The sequence below is a fragment of the Hyposmocoma kahamanoa genome, unplaced genomic scaffold (genome assembly GCF_003589595.1).
Source record: "Hyposmocoma kahamanoa isolate Upper Pololo Valley unplaced genomic scaffold, ASM358959v1 100021, whole genome shotgun sequence".
In the NCBI taxonomy this organism is placed as follows: domain Eukaryota; kingdom Metazoa; phylum Arthropoda; class Insecta; order Lepidoptera; family Cosmopterigidae; genus Hyposmocoma; species Hyposmocoma kahamanoa.
In genome coordinates, this window is record NW_020653200.1 from 5684153 (window position 1) to 5703118 (window position 18966).

At 39.7% G+C, this 18966-nt stretch overlaps 2 protein-coding genes across 2 annotated transcripts; both read left to right on the plus strand.

The window, feature by feature from the left end:
• The first annotated feature begins 7311 nt into the window (after window positions 1-7311).
• Window positions 7312-17851, plus strand: LOC113227334 (paramyosin, long form-like). Its single transcript, XM_026460254.1, has 16 exons — window positions 7312-7496; window positions 7571-7627; window positions 8594-8680; window positions 9429-9595; window positions 9803-10040; window positions 10301-10420; window positions 10563-10829; window positions 11041-11287; window positions 12447-12574; window positions 13320-13432; window positions 15579-15768; window positions 16296-16430; window positions 16539-16733; window positions 16911-17006; window positions 17099-17380; window positions 17495-17851. The coding sequence occupies exons 1-16, from the start codon at window positions 7386-7388 to the stop codon at window positions 17690-17692; spliced, it is 2631 nt and encodes an 876-aa protein (XP_026316039.1). The 5' UTR covers window positions 7312-7385; the 3' UTR covers window positions 17693-17851.
• Window positions 14174-15226, plus strand: LOC113227415 (paramyosin, short form-like). Its single transcript, XM_026460363.1, has one exon. It carries the CDS (start codon window positions 14296-14298, stop codon window positions 15199-15201), a length of 906 nt encoding a protein of 301 aa, XP_026316148.1. The 5' UTR covers window positions 14174-14295; the 3' UTR covers window positions 15202-15226.
• Window positions 17852-18966: the final 1115 nt, after the last annotated feature.

The window sequence follows — 18966 nt, forward strand, 5'->3', positions numbered from 1 at the left end:
ACCGGCATCGGTACGCGGTTGGCCTTGGGGTTTCCCCTTTGGCCTACCACTCACCGTAGGGCGCTGGTCTGTGTTTGATTTTGTGCTTGATGGGGCACTTTTGGGTTTCCCCTCCAGTACCACCGGTTTTGGGTGATTGATTTGTTTTGATTGATCTGCAGAATCCATAATGCATTGTACTTGTGTTCACTCTCCTGATTTCCCACCCACCACGGAGCCCGCACCTTTGGGGATGTCCCATTCGGGACACCAGGATTATCAGGAGAGTATAGGTGCAGAGGTTGGGAGCTCACTGCGCGACATCGGGAGCTCGAAATGTGCGGCTGGCTGACCCGATCAAAGTCAGCCAGGTGTTCCGCACATACTCACCCCGTCAGCATGGCCGAGTCCGTCCCCCCCACACCTCGCCTGTGGCCCTCTGACGGGACACATTGCCGTTTCCCTGTGTTGGCTAGTCACAGGGCTACCGTTTAGCAGGAAATCAGGGTCAAAGAGGGCGTATTGCTTGCCGGGGTCCCCACCCCGCTCGGGCTCAACCCCCCAGGATTCCTTCATCCCTGCGTACGGCGCTCAACTGCGTAGGCATGAACGCAGGAGGGTGTAGGTTAAGACCGCCCACCACTTGCCATGATCCACCCTCATAAAGCATGGCCGGGCCGTGTTGATCGCTTCGCGCTCTCACTGGTAAGACTCAGACTGAAGCCGAGAGTTGTCAGTGTTAGCCCCAGGGTGTACCGGCTACATCCTTGGGCATTCTGTGACAACATGTCATCACAGACTGTTCAAGAACTTCGCACGCGTGGAGGTGGAACAACTAACACACCCCAAAACTCTGGATGTTACAGAGAGATTATTTATTAATCTCTCGTTTTCTACACTTCCAACGATCCTGTTTATTTGTTGCTGAATTTCAAAGCAGATTTAATCTCTTTTTTTAAACACTTAACATTCGTCAAAATTCACGTCCACGATAAAGAACTTATTATCAAATAAGAGAACATTTTTCTTCTGGAACAAAATGTGATAAACAGAATGATGTAGTCTTTTTTGTATAAGTATAGAAATTAGTTTACTACGTGCGTGAAAATAGCTCTCTGCATATAACCCACGCAGTCTTAAGCATAGTTAACACCGTATACCAGGCAATCGTCAAAACCGATAAAGTTTATTTTGATCTTAATGCCCGTAAAAGTCATAAATGAGTCACCGCCCGCTTGGCCAATAATCCCAAGTTTTTGTATTTTAGGTGTTTAGGTATTATTTACTGTAATGATTTCATGTACGCTTAACGAACGCGTCTAAAAATAATAGCTTAGAAAAACTTTATTTGTAAAGAAACCTGAAAGGCTATTAGCCTTATGGTTACAGCGTGCTGCCATAAGCGCAAGAATATATCGACACTCGATTTTTACAGTTATTTTTTATATAATAGGAGGCAAACGAGCAGACGAGCCACTTGGACATGGACATCTGTAGCACCAGGGAAGCTGCCTATGCGTTGCCAGCCTGTGAAAGCCCTGTTGACATGTTTTTTGAAGAACCCCATGTCATAGCGCAGAGAAAATACTTCAGGAGGGAGACTGTTCCACATCTTGCAGGTTCAAGAAAGGAACGGATGGTGTGTTAGAAGGCTTCTAGGACGTGGGGATGGCCTCTACTCCTTTGGCGGGAGGTGCGATGGTGGAAACGTGGCGGTGGCGGCACCAATTCGAAAAGTCGCGAAAATTTGTCTCTTTTTGCATCGAGTATATAACCACTCGATGCTTTTTGTCTCCAACATTCATTTATTCGGTTAAGTGCAGTTTACAAAAATAGCTGTTTACCTTCTGTCTTACAAAAAGTTAAGGAACGACTCCCACGACGCAGAATGATCCTGCTTCGCCATAATACTCCTACCCACTCCGCCAGTTTTTTAGTACCATAAAAGTTAATACTATTGGGTCATCCGCCGTATCGTCCAGGATGTACATTTTGTGAATTTTACTTACTCACTGTTTTACTTACTTCGCCTAACGCGAGCTATCGCTTTTTTTGTAGCTTTTCCGTAGCTTAGTTGGGTAACCAAGCTACGGAACGAGAATTCTGTTGCTCGGATATACGAGTACCAGAGCAACAGAACATGAGTATTATGAAGTACAGGGAATTCCCTGGCTTGAAATACGGATCCCAAGTCAAGTTAAGACTAGTAGCCTTTTTTTTATAATTCCAAGTGAGGCGACGAACAAGTCGTGCTCCTGGTAGTAAGCTACTCGCCGCACGCCTACCCATAACAGTGGGAGTGTTACTCAGAGCTTTTTTAAATCATAAAGATCTTTGGGCACCACCACTGCGCCCATCACCCTGAGACATAAGTTGACAAGTGTGATATGCCTGTAATTTCAATGGCGAGTCGATGGCACGTCGATGGCGTAGTCTACTAATACGATATATATTTAATTTTAAGTCTAAATGACCTCTGCTCCGACTACCTATTTACAGCCTTTGGAATTGAAACACGTGAGGCCCCGGTGCCCTTCATCTGTGTAAAATTTTATCCAAAAAATTAATACACTGTCTGGGAAACCCAAGAGCCGGCAGCTACCTTGCCCAACGCATTAGCATAGCCATACAAAGGAGGAACGCTGCCAGCATCTTGGGCACCTTGCCGCGGGGACCCAATTTTATTCATATGCTATAATCCTAGTTTCACTTTCTAATATTTAAACTTTTGTTGTACCTTACCTGTATATTATGAACATAAAATATTTCTAATTGCTGATTAAACGTGATTAAAGTTATTGTTTACTAAGATATGGTAGTTTTTAGTAAAGCAACATCGATCGTTAGCGATAGAATGCATGAATGCCATCACTGCCATTCCACGGACACTCTGTTGAGACTCAAGTGCCATAGCCACTAAACTTTAGCACAATGAAATATGTCATATATCAGAATTGCGAAAAGATTACGACCACAGACGACATATTACGACAATCGAAGAGTTAAAGTATATAATATATAAAGAAACCCGCGCAGACATGTCTATAATATGAATTGTTTTTTAATGTATGTATCTAATCTAAACTAATATTATAAATGCGAAAGTAAGTCTGTCTGTTACATTTCTACGTCTAAACCACTGAACTACACTATTTTGCTGAATTTTGGTATGTCTTAAAGGGGGTGAAATAGAGGATGAAAGTTTGTATAGGGAACCAACCATTTTTCAAGCTACTCGAAGTACTTATTCCACGCAGACGACGTCGCGACCTCTGTCTTAAGAGTCCGTCTTATCTTATGATAAGAGCATAATCTTAAGAGCATCTATATTTACCAATGTTTATTCCCTAGTTTTAAATACCACTACTCAATGGCGAATATATTTCTAAAATGTTGAATGTACATAGAAAAAATAAATGTATATTTGTATGATTCATATACGACACTTGCATTTTATCATTACGAATCCATTTTGATGTTATGGTGAGATATCTTTTTCATTTCATTATTGTTCAGTTCACTTATTGACGTAAGACCTTTGGAAAATTCAGTGATTATTGATAGTGATTATAAATAACTTCCTATTTACGCTTGTATCGGCGTACGTAATTGTACAATCTTGTACATAAAAGTAGTGCTTCACAGAAATGTACTCGTATTACCATAATATGAACACTCTGCTAATGGATAAGTCGCGCAGTGAATGAATGGAGTTTAAGGCCCGGCGATGGCCCGGAATGGGACGGCAGGGGATTCTTCGGCATCCCTACATGCAAGTGTACAACGACGGTAATTATGTCGAGGCATCCTTAAACATGTCGCGGTAACCTTAGGCATACCGCGACATCCTTAGGCATGCCGAAGCATACAGTCACGACATCGTGCTAGACCCTAGGCTCTCTTCAGATCTCTCTCTACCTCGCCTCGCCCCGCATACCCGCATAGTCAACTCGACATCCCGAAGGTGCCGAAGGTAACCTATCACGAACTCGAACTTTCTTTTCCGAAATAACTTTTGTTCGAATTTTCATTACACCGAAAACCGAATTATAACGAAACCGTTGTTATTTGAGGATATGTTGGATGTTTATCGCAAAGACACGATTTGGTTCGGTTAAGGTAGTAGATTTAACAGAAAATGCATTTTCCTCTCAAAATTACTTTCGAGGTTATGAAAATTCAAGCAAACGTTATTTCTGACTACTGGTAGGTAACCGCTGCCGAGGCATCCCGACGTTGCCAAGACACTCTGGAGGCTGCCGCCGACTTGGCATTCCTAAGCATGCCTAAACGTCCTTAGGCGTGCCGTAGCAACATCGTGCTCGCGCTTGGTCTCTCATCAGATCGCTCACACAGCCGCATAGTCACATTCGGCTTCCTGAAGCATCCATTAGGCTTCCGAAGCATTCCCAAGACTACCTAGGCATTCTGGAGGCTGCCAGCTCGGCATCCCTAAGCATACCGCAGCTTTAATTTGCAGCTACGATCATTATGTCATTGAAATTGCAATTGTAACGTCATAATCTTAAGGTATATTAGTGTTCGTATCTAAAAATCCCTTGCCGTCCTGTCCTTTCAGGAGCCGCCGGGCCTAAATGTCATCCACAGCAAATGCCAACATAATTTGAAATTTACATTTCATACTACGTCTTTAAGAAACCAAATGCCAGGTCAGGCACTTCATAAAAGACGACTGGTTCTATTTTGGATATAATTCTAACATTTTACCAGTGATGATCTAAAAATAATTTCTAAGATTGAGGTTTGTTAGTTTCCTCTTAAATTGTAAGGATACAACGATAGCAAACATGTGCCATAGTTCCGACTGTAAGTCTATGCCGTCGATAGGATAAGTAAGTATTATAAGGTTACAAAACTGTGTACGCTCAAGAACACGTAAATTTTCACACAATACAGCGGCTCTACCTTTTACAATTTTTTTAAGACAAGAAAAAATTTCTGTAGATTATATATATTAAATATACATATATATATACATATATATGTATATTTTATTAATTTTCCCCGAAGCAGGGCGTACAAATTTGGTTGGGTGATTCGGTTGATGATGAAAAAATCATCAAATAATTAGTGATGTCTACAAAACTATCATATTCGAATGGTTTATTTGCTCAGATTAAAACAAAATTTGTACTGAATTAAATATAGCTATATATACTGATTCTGAAGGTTACAAAAGTGCCCCAGTACCAGTGAGGGAAAAAAAGTCAAGAGTCTACAAGGATGATCCTCCAGTATCTATAATTAGTATCCCAGTTACTTAAGGGATAAACCAAACAATAAACAAAAAAAACTGAATAATAATAAGTAATAAAACTGGCTTGCAGTAAAAAAATTGCACTAATATTAAGATACCTCATAAATTTATAAGATACCTCATTTTAAATGTTTTAAATGACACCTCTTTGGAGAAGTATTTCTAAAATCTTAAGTCTAGCTTAATGCGTCCAGCAAATGTCAAGATATTCTGATGCGCGCGCAGTCCGGAGCGTTATTATTCATCGCTCTATTTCGGATCCTCCAACCATATGTACAGTCATACACAGAAAACAACCTATTAATGTGGATGAAATTGTTGACTAATTTATTATTGCAAAATTGTACTTTCTGGAAAATCCCTGGCATGATTGTCGTCAGCTTTTTGGATTTATGCTACTATTTTTCATTTATAAATATAAGGAATAAATAAATGACGTATCAACGAAAAAATCGATTGAGAAGTTAGATAACTAGCTCTGTTGTCTCGTCTAATGCACGTTTTAAAGTTGGGTACAGTAATAATAAATTAGATTCTGGTCACTGGTACCTAACACTTTTTCTCTGGAGTGTTCACTCGTCGCGCCGTCGTCCCGATTTCAACTTGCGGGCAGGTGGAAAAGTATTCGGTTATATTCGTACCTGCACAAAGTGGGCCGAATACTTTCCATTACTCCCCTCACCTCAGTATCCTCCCGCGAATATGACTCATGCGTTCGTCCATTTTCAATATTATTATAACAAAAACATTTTTTTTTTCATGCATACGTTTCATTAAATATTACCTCAAACGAGAGCTGGTATTATATTTGCTTTATATATATATATATTGCTTTTATATACTAAATTTCAGTACATATCAATCTCCAAGCTGGCAGCACATCCGAATATGTATTCTATTTTTTTTAGTTACAAAAGCTTTAAGCATTGCTTTACTTTACACTCTTAAACCTAAACAGAACATGTACTAATATTTAATACCTAATTATTAAAATTTGCACACCTATGCACCTATATGTGGGTATTGGCATTATTTTACACAGTTTGCTTTCTTCGTATACAATATAGTCAACTATCGCACAAAATTCAAGAAACAAACAACGCAACGGTAAGGCACATGCTATAATGTCGTCTACGAAAATGTCTACGACGGTGCTACGAGTCCTGTTTTTTCTAAATATTTGTACCAACCCGCGGTAGCAGCCCATCCTACTAACTTTAAAATCGTCGAATGTTTTGTATTCTATCTAACTTCGAATCATTTCATACATTATACCATGCTCCAGAGCTTGATATATTTATTAGATGGACAAAAATACCGACCTGACAAAACATAATATCTGCAGAAAGTCTTGTAATGAAATTAAATTCATGTTTGTAAATATAAATCCCGTGAGGTTAAATTTACAAAACAGAAGTTCATTGTTAAGTTCATCTGGTTGGTGGCATTCAACTGCGTTCGCAGTGCCAGGGACTGTTAGGCATGTACCAGGAAGCACCTGGACCCCGACCGCCGCCCACACACGTATTTATAATGCTATATCGTTATCATTTGATCTACCCTTCCCGCGATGTTAACTTCTAACTGTATACAGGTATACGGTAGAGGTTATCAATATCATTTTCGAACTATTCTGATTTATACCAATCAACGTAACAAAAATCAACAAGAAGTCTTTCCCTCTTTCTAGTACTCTTGAGATCATTAAAAAGTATCGTTGTTACTCTGCCAAGGAGTAGATGGTGGACAACAGCTGCCAGCAAACTTTCTTCGTTGCCACCGGTGCTTATCATGCAGCTGTGGCTGGTCGTGTAGGACGAAAACGTGAAGGGGTTCGCCAAATTTTGGGCAAAACAAATAAAAGAGAGATGCGACGCCAGTAAGGCGGGCGTGTCTATAAAAGGCTGAGAGGGGGGTGCGCGGGGGTGGTAACACGATCCGCGAGCTCCAGCCCGCCGGGAGCCTGGAGCGACGCGGGCGTGGTAGCGGGCAGTGCGGGACCGGGGCGGGAGAGGGGGCGCGGGACGGCCGCTGGTGCGCGCGCGCTTCTCGCACGCGTTCTCACTAGTCGAACGGTGCCCGACCGGTAACGTAGCGCCGACTGCCGACCGAGAGACGAACAGCGAAAATGTCCGCCGTGGCGAAGTCCTCCAAGTACACCTACCGCAGCAGCGGTGGCGGCACCACAGACGTCAACATCGAGTACAGCGCCGACCTGAGTGCTCTCTCCAGATTGGAGGTACCGACTGGGATACTAGTGCAGTGCTTGTGAAGTGTTTGCGGTCCTATCATAGCGTATCTTGTATTTTTCAGGACAAGATTCGTCTCCTCCATGATGATCTGGAATCCGAAAGAGAGCTGCGTCAGAGGGTAAGCGAGCGCGAAACGTGATCCGAGCAGCGCGCGCGCCCGAGGCCATAGCGGGCGCGCGCGCAGGTGTGGGCGGGGTTTCGTACACCTCTATTAATACCGCCAGTCCTCAATTAACGCTTCCCTTTGCACCCTCTTAGTGAAAAATGAAATTTCCCGTACTTCAGGAAAATTCTACCTTCACACTGAAGTGAATATCTCCGAATGTAACAAAGCAAATAAAGAATTTTTATACCTTTCTAACTTACACCAAAGCATTTGCAAGAAAAATTTGTCCGAAATTTGATTAATAACTTTGCATTCTTAAATAAAGTGTTTTCTTAATTTCAATATCATTATCACATTCTTACTCCTTCATAACGTCCATGTCTACAAATCATTAAGATTAACATTATTATGTCATTTAGTCATTCGGAGATCGTAATCTGATCAATTCGTTTGTGTCCTATTTTTGACCACTGCACCGCAGCGGTTCGCGCAGCTTCTGGCGCGGTGGAAGCGCGCTTCGCGCAGCGCCAGCGCAGCACTGCCACACGCATGCGCGGAATCGACTCTGTCCGCGATAAATTTAGCCACGTAGCAAAAGCATTCTCTGAAATTTCAACTTCTCGCTCTCCGATCTCACTTTTGAAACTGGGCCAAATGATGCTCGTTGCCGCTGAGAATGCCACAATAATGAAATATAATAATAGACTGTGGTATAAGTAGCGAAAATATCCCAGTTAGTCACAGCGTTGTGAGACATGAACCATTCCTTATTTTAGACAGAAACAATACCGTAGTATATATAAATTATAGGACGCTGCATAATATCCTAAATTTTCGAAAATAAAGGTCTAATAAAAAGTAAGTAGTAAAGCTAATGAATCAAATACATTACAACTAATATTTTTAGTACGTATATATTAGTATTGCTCTTTTTAAACTTTTTTTTTCGTGGGGTTTATATCAATATTTAACTTACAGATCGAAAGGGAGAAGGCAGATTTGAGCGTGCAAGTAATTCAACTCTCTGAGAGGCTGGAGGAAGCTGAAGGCGGAGCCGAGAGCCAGGTATACATTAATTTATTCTCATAAAATACGTTAAAAATAAACTAATATTAGTGAGCACAAATAAATAGATAACAATATATTAAATACAATTAAGTCGACTAAAATGATGTTACAAAGAACCAGTGACGGGAGATAATGAATTGCTTGTATCTGTAGAACAAGACAACAAGAAAGTTAAATATAATGAAGCATGGCATAGAAATAATGAATCACTAAAAATAATAAGGGAAGAAATTGGAAAGTGATCACGATATACAATAAAATGTAAGAAATGTAACATATATATCAAGCAAAAACTCAACAAACTAAACTGAAAATAAAAAAAAAACTAAAATTAAGGGACAGATAAAACCATCTCAATTCTTTGACCACAATAACCACGACAACATTGTTGTTAAATAAACGTATAATTTTTATAACAAAAGAAATATTAATACTTTTATTATCTTAATTATGCTTTGCGAAACGTATTGGTTAAGGCTATTGCGAAATTGCATATCGCTAAGCGACAATATCATGTGTGTGTACTTGTGTAAAGTGAAAACTTTTACTTATAGATTTGATTTTAAAAAAGGTTAAACAGAAGAATTACTATCACGGAGGTCAAGACAAAAAGTAATGAACTACAAGACAGTGTCCGAAACAAAAAAGCATTTGACCCTACCGTATTATTTAAACTTAAGATGTAAGACTCCAAAATTTTTTTAAATTTTGGGGTCCTATTCAAACGATCGCGTTCATTTTTCAGTTCGAGATCAACAGGAAACGCGACACCGAGTTGACCAAGCTCCGCAAACTACTGGAAGATGTTCACCTTGAGTCTGAGGAGACTGCTCACCTGCTCAAGAGGAAACACCAAGAGATCGTGGTGGATTTCCAGGACCAAATCGACCAGCTTACCAAAAGCAAAGCCAGGTGAGGGACTGCAGAAACCTTCAATTAACAATTTGGTCCATTACTAACGGAGTGACGAGTTATGTATATTAGATGTAAGATTAGCTGTGCGAAACTTAGCGTAAGCTGTGCGATTCACGTCAAAACAATCACATTAACAAATTATTCATTCTCTTCACAACAATCTTTAAAACTTTGAGATTACACAATACGTTTCTTTGTCTCCAGGGTAGAGAAAGAAAAGTCGAAGTTCCAAGCTGAAGTATACGAGCTACTGGCTCAAGTTGAGAATGTGACCAAGGAGAAGATCACTGTCCAGAAGGTCGTTGAAAAGCTAGAAATTACCATCAGCGAACTGCACATCAAGATTGAAGAGCTGAACCGCACCATTGTGGACATCACCTCACACAAGCAGCGTTTATCTGTAGAGAATGTTGAGCTCACCAAGGAAGTTCAGGACCTTAAGGTATGTTAGACTAGTTTAAAATAACTATTAAATGTGTTAAATGCGACAGTGGTGACCATAACAGATTGAAAATATCAATGCTACTATGTTTTCGAAGGTACGAAGTAAAAAATTATATTAATAAAGCACTTTACGCTTATACGAGTATTAAACGTATCTTGAAAAAGTAGTCGATGTTTTAGATACTATCATGAATTTGATGTCGTTACATAATTTTTATACGTCATGTTAAATGGAATATTCTGCACATTTAATTTCAGGTCAACCTTGAGAACACGGTGTACCTCAAGAGCCAGCTGATCAGTCAGCTGGAAGACGCGCGCCGCAGGCTCGAGGATGAGGACAGAAGGCGCTCTTTGCTCGAGGCTAACTTGCACCAGGTCATTGCGTATTCCTTCTAAAATATAAAGATACGGTAACGATAAGATAGATAGAACCCAGCGTATGCAATGCCGTTTTTTTAAACATATTGTTTGTTTTTTAAAACTATTATATTATAATATTTGTAATAACATCCAACAGGTTGAAATCGACCTGGAGTCCGTCCGCGTGCAGTTGGAGGAAGAGTCTGAGGCCCGTTTGGATCTGGAACGGCAGCTAGTTAGGTCTAACGGCGAGCTGCAGCACTGGAAGTCCAAGTTCGAAGCCGAGGCTGCCGCGCGTGCGGAGGAAATCGAGGAGATCCGCCGCAAGTACTCTATCCGCATACAAGAGCAAGAGGAACAAATTGAGACTCTCATCGCCAAGATCAGTAACGTTGAGAAACAGAAATCTCGTCTCCAGAGTGAGGTATGCCACTAAGATTTTAATTCAATTTCACAATTGATATCCTCATTAATTGTTTGTGTTTATCATTTAAAAGGTTATTTCAAACCATGGTTAACTTCGAAAGCAGTTAGAGCCTTATTTTAGATTCAGTCCGCCTTATGACCAATTGTGCCCCATTTTATTAAATCCAACAGTGGTCGTCTTTCAGCAGAATCATGATAATTATTCGTAGGTCGAAGTACTTATCATCGACCTAGAAAAGGCGAACGGCACAGCTCGGGAGCTGCAAAAGAGAACTGAGCAGCTTGAGCGTGTGAACATCGAGATCAAGTCGCGTCTTGAAGAGACTGTGCAGCTGTATGAAGTGACTCAGCGCGACCTTCGCAACAAACAGACAGAGCTTCAACGAGTTAGCCACGAGCTGGACAAGACTCGCGAGCAGAAGGACGCTCTTGGCCGCGAGAATAAGAAACTGGGTGGTAAGTATACTAAAACCACCGACATAGTTAATGCAACACTAGCCACACCATAGTATAAATAAAATATATTAATATAAATAAAAAAATTCATTTACTTTAAGTTTTAGATCTATCAAATGGGGTATAAATTAATAAAACGGATTTATAGTGGTTTTGTTCCCACAAGAACACATTGGTTGGTCGTCTTTGTAATCCAAATGCACACGGTATCGATGTTCGATATTAATATTAATAAATTTGAAAATATACTTGCAGCAAAACACGCATTGATTAGTGTTCATTCAAAGTCATAAAGCAACCTTATGTTAAGTATTAACTCTTGAGATGTCTTGTTGGTTAGACCAATAACACCCATTCAGTCAATGCTACGGAAGTTATAAAATGGTCCAGTCTATTAATACAAACATAGCGGAGAGTATTCATGTCTGGCACCCCCTGTAATTAATTACAATTATTTATTGCCCCAGTGATTGAATTTGGCGATAACATCATGATAGTGGCCTTGACCTTGGTCTTGAAATTTACTACTGGGTTTTTCTACTCAACTTCGTCTACTGTTATACGCTACGCGCTACAAACCAAAATTAGATTATCTACAATGCTTACAAATATTGTCTAAATAAAATTAAAAAATCGAAATAGACATAATCTATGCCCAATCAGTTGTTCTGAATTGAACAAAGAATTGTAATAATAAAGTCCTAGATAAGTACCACAAATTACCTGATCTCAAACTAGGAGAGTCCTTGGCTGGGGATATTAGACCAACGAAATCCGGAGCGCCACCTAAAATACGTGTAACTGCACCAAAGTTTCCCAAATTGATTTTCACAGTCCAACACTTTCAACCACCCAAGTCCTTAAAGTGAGGTCATGAGGAGAGCGTTATGGTTACGTAAACATCCACAAATTTTTCAGGTCGATGAATATTATTTGCGTTTCCTGAGCCTATGAGCGGAAGTCGTCGCACTTCCTCTTTAATCGTGATTTGAGAATTTGAGATCAAAACTAGCGAATACCATGAAAACTTTCAGTATTCGAAGCAAATAAAATATATACGTTATTTGTAATTAATTCGTTTTAATAACTCGTGGAAAAGAATTCGATTATTGAAGAATGTCTAAACAGTGTTAAAAATATAGTGACATTTTGTTTATAGACGACTTGCACGAAGCTCGCGCTAACATCACCGAGTTGACCCGCCGTCTTCACGAGCTCGAGATCGAGCTGCGCCGTCTTGAGAACGAGCGAGAAGAACTCACTGCCGCCTACAAAGAAGCTGAGGCCGTAAGTAATATTCCATATAGCTTCGTCACTGTAACGTCCTTACATGTCCACCAAATCATTGACCGTTATTATTATCATCAGTGTTTTAATAGAGACTAAGACAATGTAAGCAGTCAATTCAGTCAAATTTAGAAAGTAAAAATCAGGTAGACAATGTCGGTAATATGTAATATTCTGATAAAAAAATAAATCCCGATTTTTCATCTAAACCACGCAAACACACTTGACCAGCTTCATAAGAATAGAAACAAATGGAAGTTCTTCATTAAATTGTACCGAGGTCCTAATAATACCATTCAACTGTTTCATTTGACGGCATTGTTGCAGATGCATTAATTAACAGGCCGCATTGACTTGTTAGTAATGCTTTGGCAGAGATTCAGCTCACAGATAAATGAGAAAATTACTGCCAGAGTACCGCGCAATTCGAAAAGGAATCAGTATTTATAGAATCGAAGGCTATTGTCTCGTATAATTTGACTTATATACGCTCGGTGTTAGTTTTCGCTGACATAAGAATTAAATTATTTAAAGAAATTCGCGAAATACAACTTCGTGTAAAAAATTGATAACCACATTGCATAAAATATTTTCGATGATTAGGTCGTAGTTTTCACATTAATGATATTTAACCAAAATATTGCTGGCAATGACAGTGTACATACCAAATATTTTCGCAATTTTTCATTAGCCTGCTACATTATATATCGCAGTATGCTTAATATGATTACCTGTTGTTATAAAGGGCCGCAAAGCAGAGGAGCAGCGCTCGCAGAGGCTGACTGCCGAGTTCAGCCAATTCCGCCACGAGGCAGAGCGCCGCCTCCAGGAGAAGGAGGAAGAGATTGAAGCCATCCGGTAAGTATTTACACGAGTATGTAAATATATATATATATATATATATATATTTACAGGTAAGTATGACATTAGTCACTAATCTAAATCAAAATGTTAAAAGATCAGGTGGCGCAAAGGAAAAATAAATTGTTACCACGATTACTCACTTGGTCAGTTTTATTTAACACGGTGCTGAAGAACTAAAATTTCCCCAAGTAAATGCTAAGAGAAACAAACTCAACTCCCAAAAATACAGCAGCACAGATCACAACAGATTTACCAGATGGCATACAAACCACACCTTGCGATCGCCAACTCGGAACTACATGCCCTATGCGTCTTTCAGCGCTATCTCCCCACTCCTCGCAGCCAATTAAGTGACGAGTGTCATCCAAACATTCAACCGACAGGCCTTATCAAATCACAACCATGACACACTTCCATCAATGGATCCACGCCAATTTCATATTGACAGATTAAATCAATAAATCATCATGGACTTAGGGCAATTTACATTAATATTTAAAATCTGCAAATGTTTCAACGAATAACTAAGTAGCTAATGTAAAGTACCAAAATTAACATACCACGTATTGCTTCCGCAATGAAACTATTTACACTGTACTCACATTTACTTATTTATATTACATGACTCAAAACTGGCACGACCTACATTTATATTTAACTACTCATGTGATTGGTGAATATTACAAGAGATCACATTCAATTTTGGCACATTTGTGGCTAATAATTGTACAAAAGACGACGTTGATTATCTTACTGTCCCAATTACGCAATGTCGGCCCCTGGCGACACACGTCGGGGTGACGATTAGTGAAACGAAACGATTGATCAGCGAACGTAAATCTTTCAACTGTTTCATCATGCCGCCTGTTCAAGTGCCCAACTACTGCAAGTGGAAGAGACCCCCCACCTCTGTCTACGAAGATAATTATGGCTACGGTATCAATTTCTACCAGCCTATGATCGACTATATCTCTGAGCGGCAGCACGGTATTTCGGCAAAACCTCCGCATCTGCCGTGGAATAACGAAAGGGGTTTGGAAAAATACCGTTTTGACAAACCTATACGAACTTATTCAGAAGAAGACACTTCCCGAATTGCACGTGAAGTAGCGGAACAAGCAAAAAGGGAACTCAACAAATTCGATGTCAATAAGCAGCGTTCCGCCTTCTCGGTAGTGGCCACTGCAGCAGCGGCAAACGTCACAAAGCACGTTGGTGTTGAAAGTATCAGTGTAAAAGCAAAAAAGAAGAAAGTCGATAGGGAAAAAACCAAAGCAGAGAGACAAAAGAAGAGAATGGATGAAATTGAAAAGGAACTCGAGCTTTATGAAAAAGCAGCGAATGTAAGTGCTGAATTGAGAAGTAAAGCTTTAGTGTATAGAGGCAAATCAGCAAAAGCTATCGCTCAAAGTTTGCTGCAAGAGAGCAGAAAAAATGTGGATCAAGGGATAGTGAGACACATGGATGTACAAGCTAGAAAAAGAATAGTGGACCGCAATCTTGCCCGAATTACAGAAAACTGGATGTCATCTATGCAAAAATCTGAAAATACAGTTTCTAACGTGACAGACAATAAATTTTCGGAATCAGTTTCGCAAGCTGTAAGGAGCATCCGCGCAACGTCTCCCAGGAAGTGTATAGTGACAATTGAAACTGAATACCCAACAATAGATGAAAGTTATATATACAAATTAAACGACATAAAAGATACTTTAAAACAATTCGAACACTTACAAACAAATCTTTTTATTGATACCAGGTAATATTATTTAAAATACCGGTAATAATTGTGTTTAATTGTAGTTATACGTAAATGTCATTAATTCTATCTCATTTAGTTTTAAAACAAATGGACATTTATGTACATACTGGAAAATTATTGTGAACTATAAGACTTGCACTGTCGGCTTTTTGTTGTATCTTGCATGTTTGAAAAGAACTTTTAGTAAAACGTGACTCTACACGGCACTTGAACAAAATTTAGTTGTTGTTTGAAAAGATTTAAAATTATCTATCCTAAGTGAGACATACAATTTGAACTGTGATTCGGCAGGCTATGAGGTTACCTCAAACAATCCAATTTCCGCCAAATTATGTTAACATAATGAACGAAGCATTATATGCTATGGTTTTTTTATAGTAAGCAGACCAGCATTGAAATCGAGCAGCTTAACGCTCGTGTGGTTGAAGCCGAGACCAAGCTGAAGACGGAGGTAACACGCATCAAGAAGAAGCTGCAGTTGCAAATCACTGAACTAGAACTCTCTTTGGACGTTGCCAACAAAACCAACATCGACCTTCAGAAGACCATCAAGAAGCAATCGCTTCAGGTATGATAAGCATTGCATTTAATCTACAGATTTATGGCTAATAAGTAACATAATTGGCATGAATAATCAGAACACGTTCTTTAATTGAAAAGTTAGAAATATTTTGAAGTCTACTTTAATTACTAAGAATACTTTAATTAACTAGATACGTTCTTAATTTTTAGGTTACTTTACTAATTGGTAATATCTATCTGCTAATGTGTTCAAGGCTAACAGTCGTTTAACTTAGATGCATGCAGCTACCATTGGTAAAAATATTACGGAAATATATATTTAAATACTATATATGTATTATTATACTAATGGTGGGGTCTAATAGGGCGAGTTCAAATCGCTATATACTATTTACATATTCATCAACAATGTTTATTTTTTATTACACTTTTAATATATTTTTATTCTTGTTTTGAACTTCGAACATTGTTTCGTTAGATGGTACTCGCGTAAAAGTACTTGTAGACGCACTAGAAGATAAAACATATTATAATGAGATGTCATGTGTTAAATAAGTGTGTCAATGTTGACAGCTCACTGAGATTCAGACCCACTACGATGAGGTCCAGAGGCAGCTCCAGGTGACGCTTGACCAGTACGGCGTCGCCCAGCGTAGAATACAATCGCTCACAGGCGAGGTCGAGGAGATTCGTGGCAATTACGAGCAGGTCAGTATTTATAAGTAAACGTTAAATGTACTCGCGATACTTTACAATAAATAATCACTGCAATTGTCATTCCCTTCCGTGTAAACGCGATTTATCTTTTTTTTTCAGGCCCTTCGTGCTAAGCGCTCTGTGGAGCAGATGTACGAGGAATCTCAGACCCGCATCAACGAGTTAACAGTGATCAACGTAAACTTGTCAAGCAGCAAGGCCAAGATTGAGCAGGAGTTGGCCGCTGTTGCCGCCGACTACGACGAGATCACCAAGGAACTGCGCGTGGCTGATGAGAGATATCAGCGCGTCCAGGTAACCACTCTGCATATAAGACCTACTTACTGCTAAAAATAAACTAGCTCTCAAAATTCAATCTGTTCAAAGAAATATCTACAGCGAATAGAATAGTGTAAGCGATGTTATTGTAATGTATCCGTAATTATGATGACCTAAAGAGATGATAATATCGTATTGTCTGTCATCTTTCAGACTGAGCTGAAACACACCGTCGAGCACCTACACGATGAGCAGGAAAGGATTGTAAAGATCGAAGCCATCAAGAAGTCTCTCGAGATCGAAGTTAAGGTAATAAATAATATAGACAAAACACGAAACCTGGAGATTTGTATCGAGTTTATTGATTCGTAAATTTTTTTTACATTTTCGATTTGATTTAGAACCTCTCGGTTCGTCTTGAAGAAGTTGAAACCAACGCTATCGTCGGTGGAAAGCGCATTATCAGCAAACTTGAGGCCCGTCTTAAGGACCTGGAGCTAGAGACGGATGAGGAGAAGAGGAGGCACGCCGAGACCATTAAGATTCTCCGCAAGAAAGAGCGTCAACTCAAAGAAGTCATGATTCAATGCGAGGAGGACCAAAAGAACATTGCTCTCCTCCAGGATTCGCTTGAGAAGGTGACTCAGAAGGTCAACATCTATAAGAGGCAACTCACTGAACAGGTATTTTTTTGCTGATTTGTGGTTTTATTGGAAATGACACAAACTTATCTTACTTCCAATGTACCTACATTTTATTTGAAATAGAACTAAAGTCGTATTTATATTTTGTGACAGGAGGGCATGTCCCAGCAATCGGTTACGAGGGTACGACGATTCCAGCGCGAACTCGAGGCGGCCGAAGACCGCGCCGACGTCGCTGAAAGCAACCTGACTCTGATCCGCGCCAAGCACCGCACCTTTGTCACCACCTCCACTGTGCCCGGCTCTCAGGTGTATCTGGTGCAGGAGTCCCGTGCGCTCAGTTCGGAGTGAGAACCCTATCCCCCGCCCCGCTAAGCATTTCTCTCCACCAGTCGATATCGGGGCTCAAATTCCGGTCGGGTATAAGCCTAGTCGTTCGTTAAGTGATGTAAAATAGCGGCGGGCGGCGCCGGCGCATATACGTGTCGACGCAGCGCGCCGTTAGACCGGGTACGGCCCGGACGGGCGCTCGGCGAGCGGCTCGCCCTAAGCTACCGTGTCTCCACACTACTCGCCCTACGCCGACCGCCCGTCCCGTCATTTTTAAATGTAATGCTAAATCAACCAAATAAAGGAACCAAAAACTCATTAAGCTTTTTTTTTTCAATGTTTTTCTAGTAAGTTCACCGACACTATGAAATACAATGTCGTTATGTACCGTAATTTAGGTGCAATAGTCTAAATAAAAGAATTATTTTATATTATTATTTATTAATGGTGCAATACATATTGTACGTTTGTAACTTACTTGTAATAATTAAAAATAAATGCTATTTATGTTAAAGAAACAAAAAAAGCAATAAAAGTTCAAAAAGAACTTGTATTTTTATTTTTATAATTAAAACAAAGTAGCGTAAGATTTGGTTAACATCGAAAATAGATGCTGATTCTACAGTAATTCTATTCCAGTAGAAAAGACCTGGAAAATGTGTGAATGACCCAAAAATGAATTATTTTATGTCCTACAAATTTAGTAAAAGAAAGTATTCCTTAAATTCCTTTACAGTCCTTGTCTCACTTACATTCTTTTACAACAGCCTGACTAGTATTCATAAACGGTATAGGTATTTATCATATAATTCAGAGTAAAAATGTACTTAGACAAGCAGATTCCAAACCGACACTGCATGTTAATAGTGCATACAACACAAGAGAGAAAGCGTTGTAACTGAGTTATTTGACCGGCTTACCGATGTATCAATATAACTTGTCGTATTGGAAAAAACTCAAAAAACAAATACATACTGCTTTTTTCTTTCAGTTTCCTTTTACTAATCTGTAAGGGGCTGTGACACAAGTACGACAAAATTATATCGCCCAGTCACTTGATATTATTAAAATAATAATGATATAGGTCTTAGTCCGTGCTTATCAACTCACTTACGTTTTCCCCTACTACGATCCATACGACTTGCAGAAGACCCAGCTGTTTTTTGTGCTAACAAGTAAGTCACTCACACGTTAAACTTTACAATAAATTTAATAATAACGAACACGCTCCTAGCCCCGCACTAGGGAAACCCTGTGTCGCGGGTGTCATGGACACACACTAGACAACCACAAAT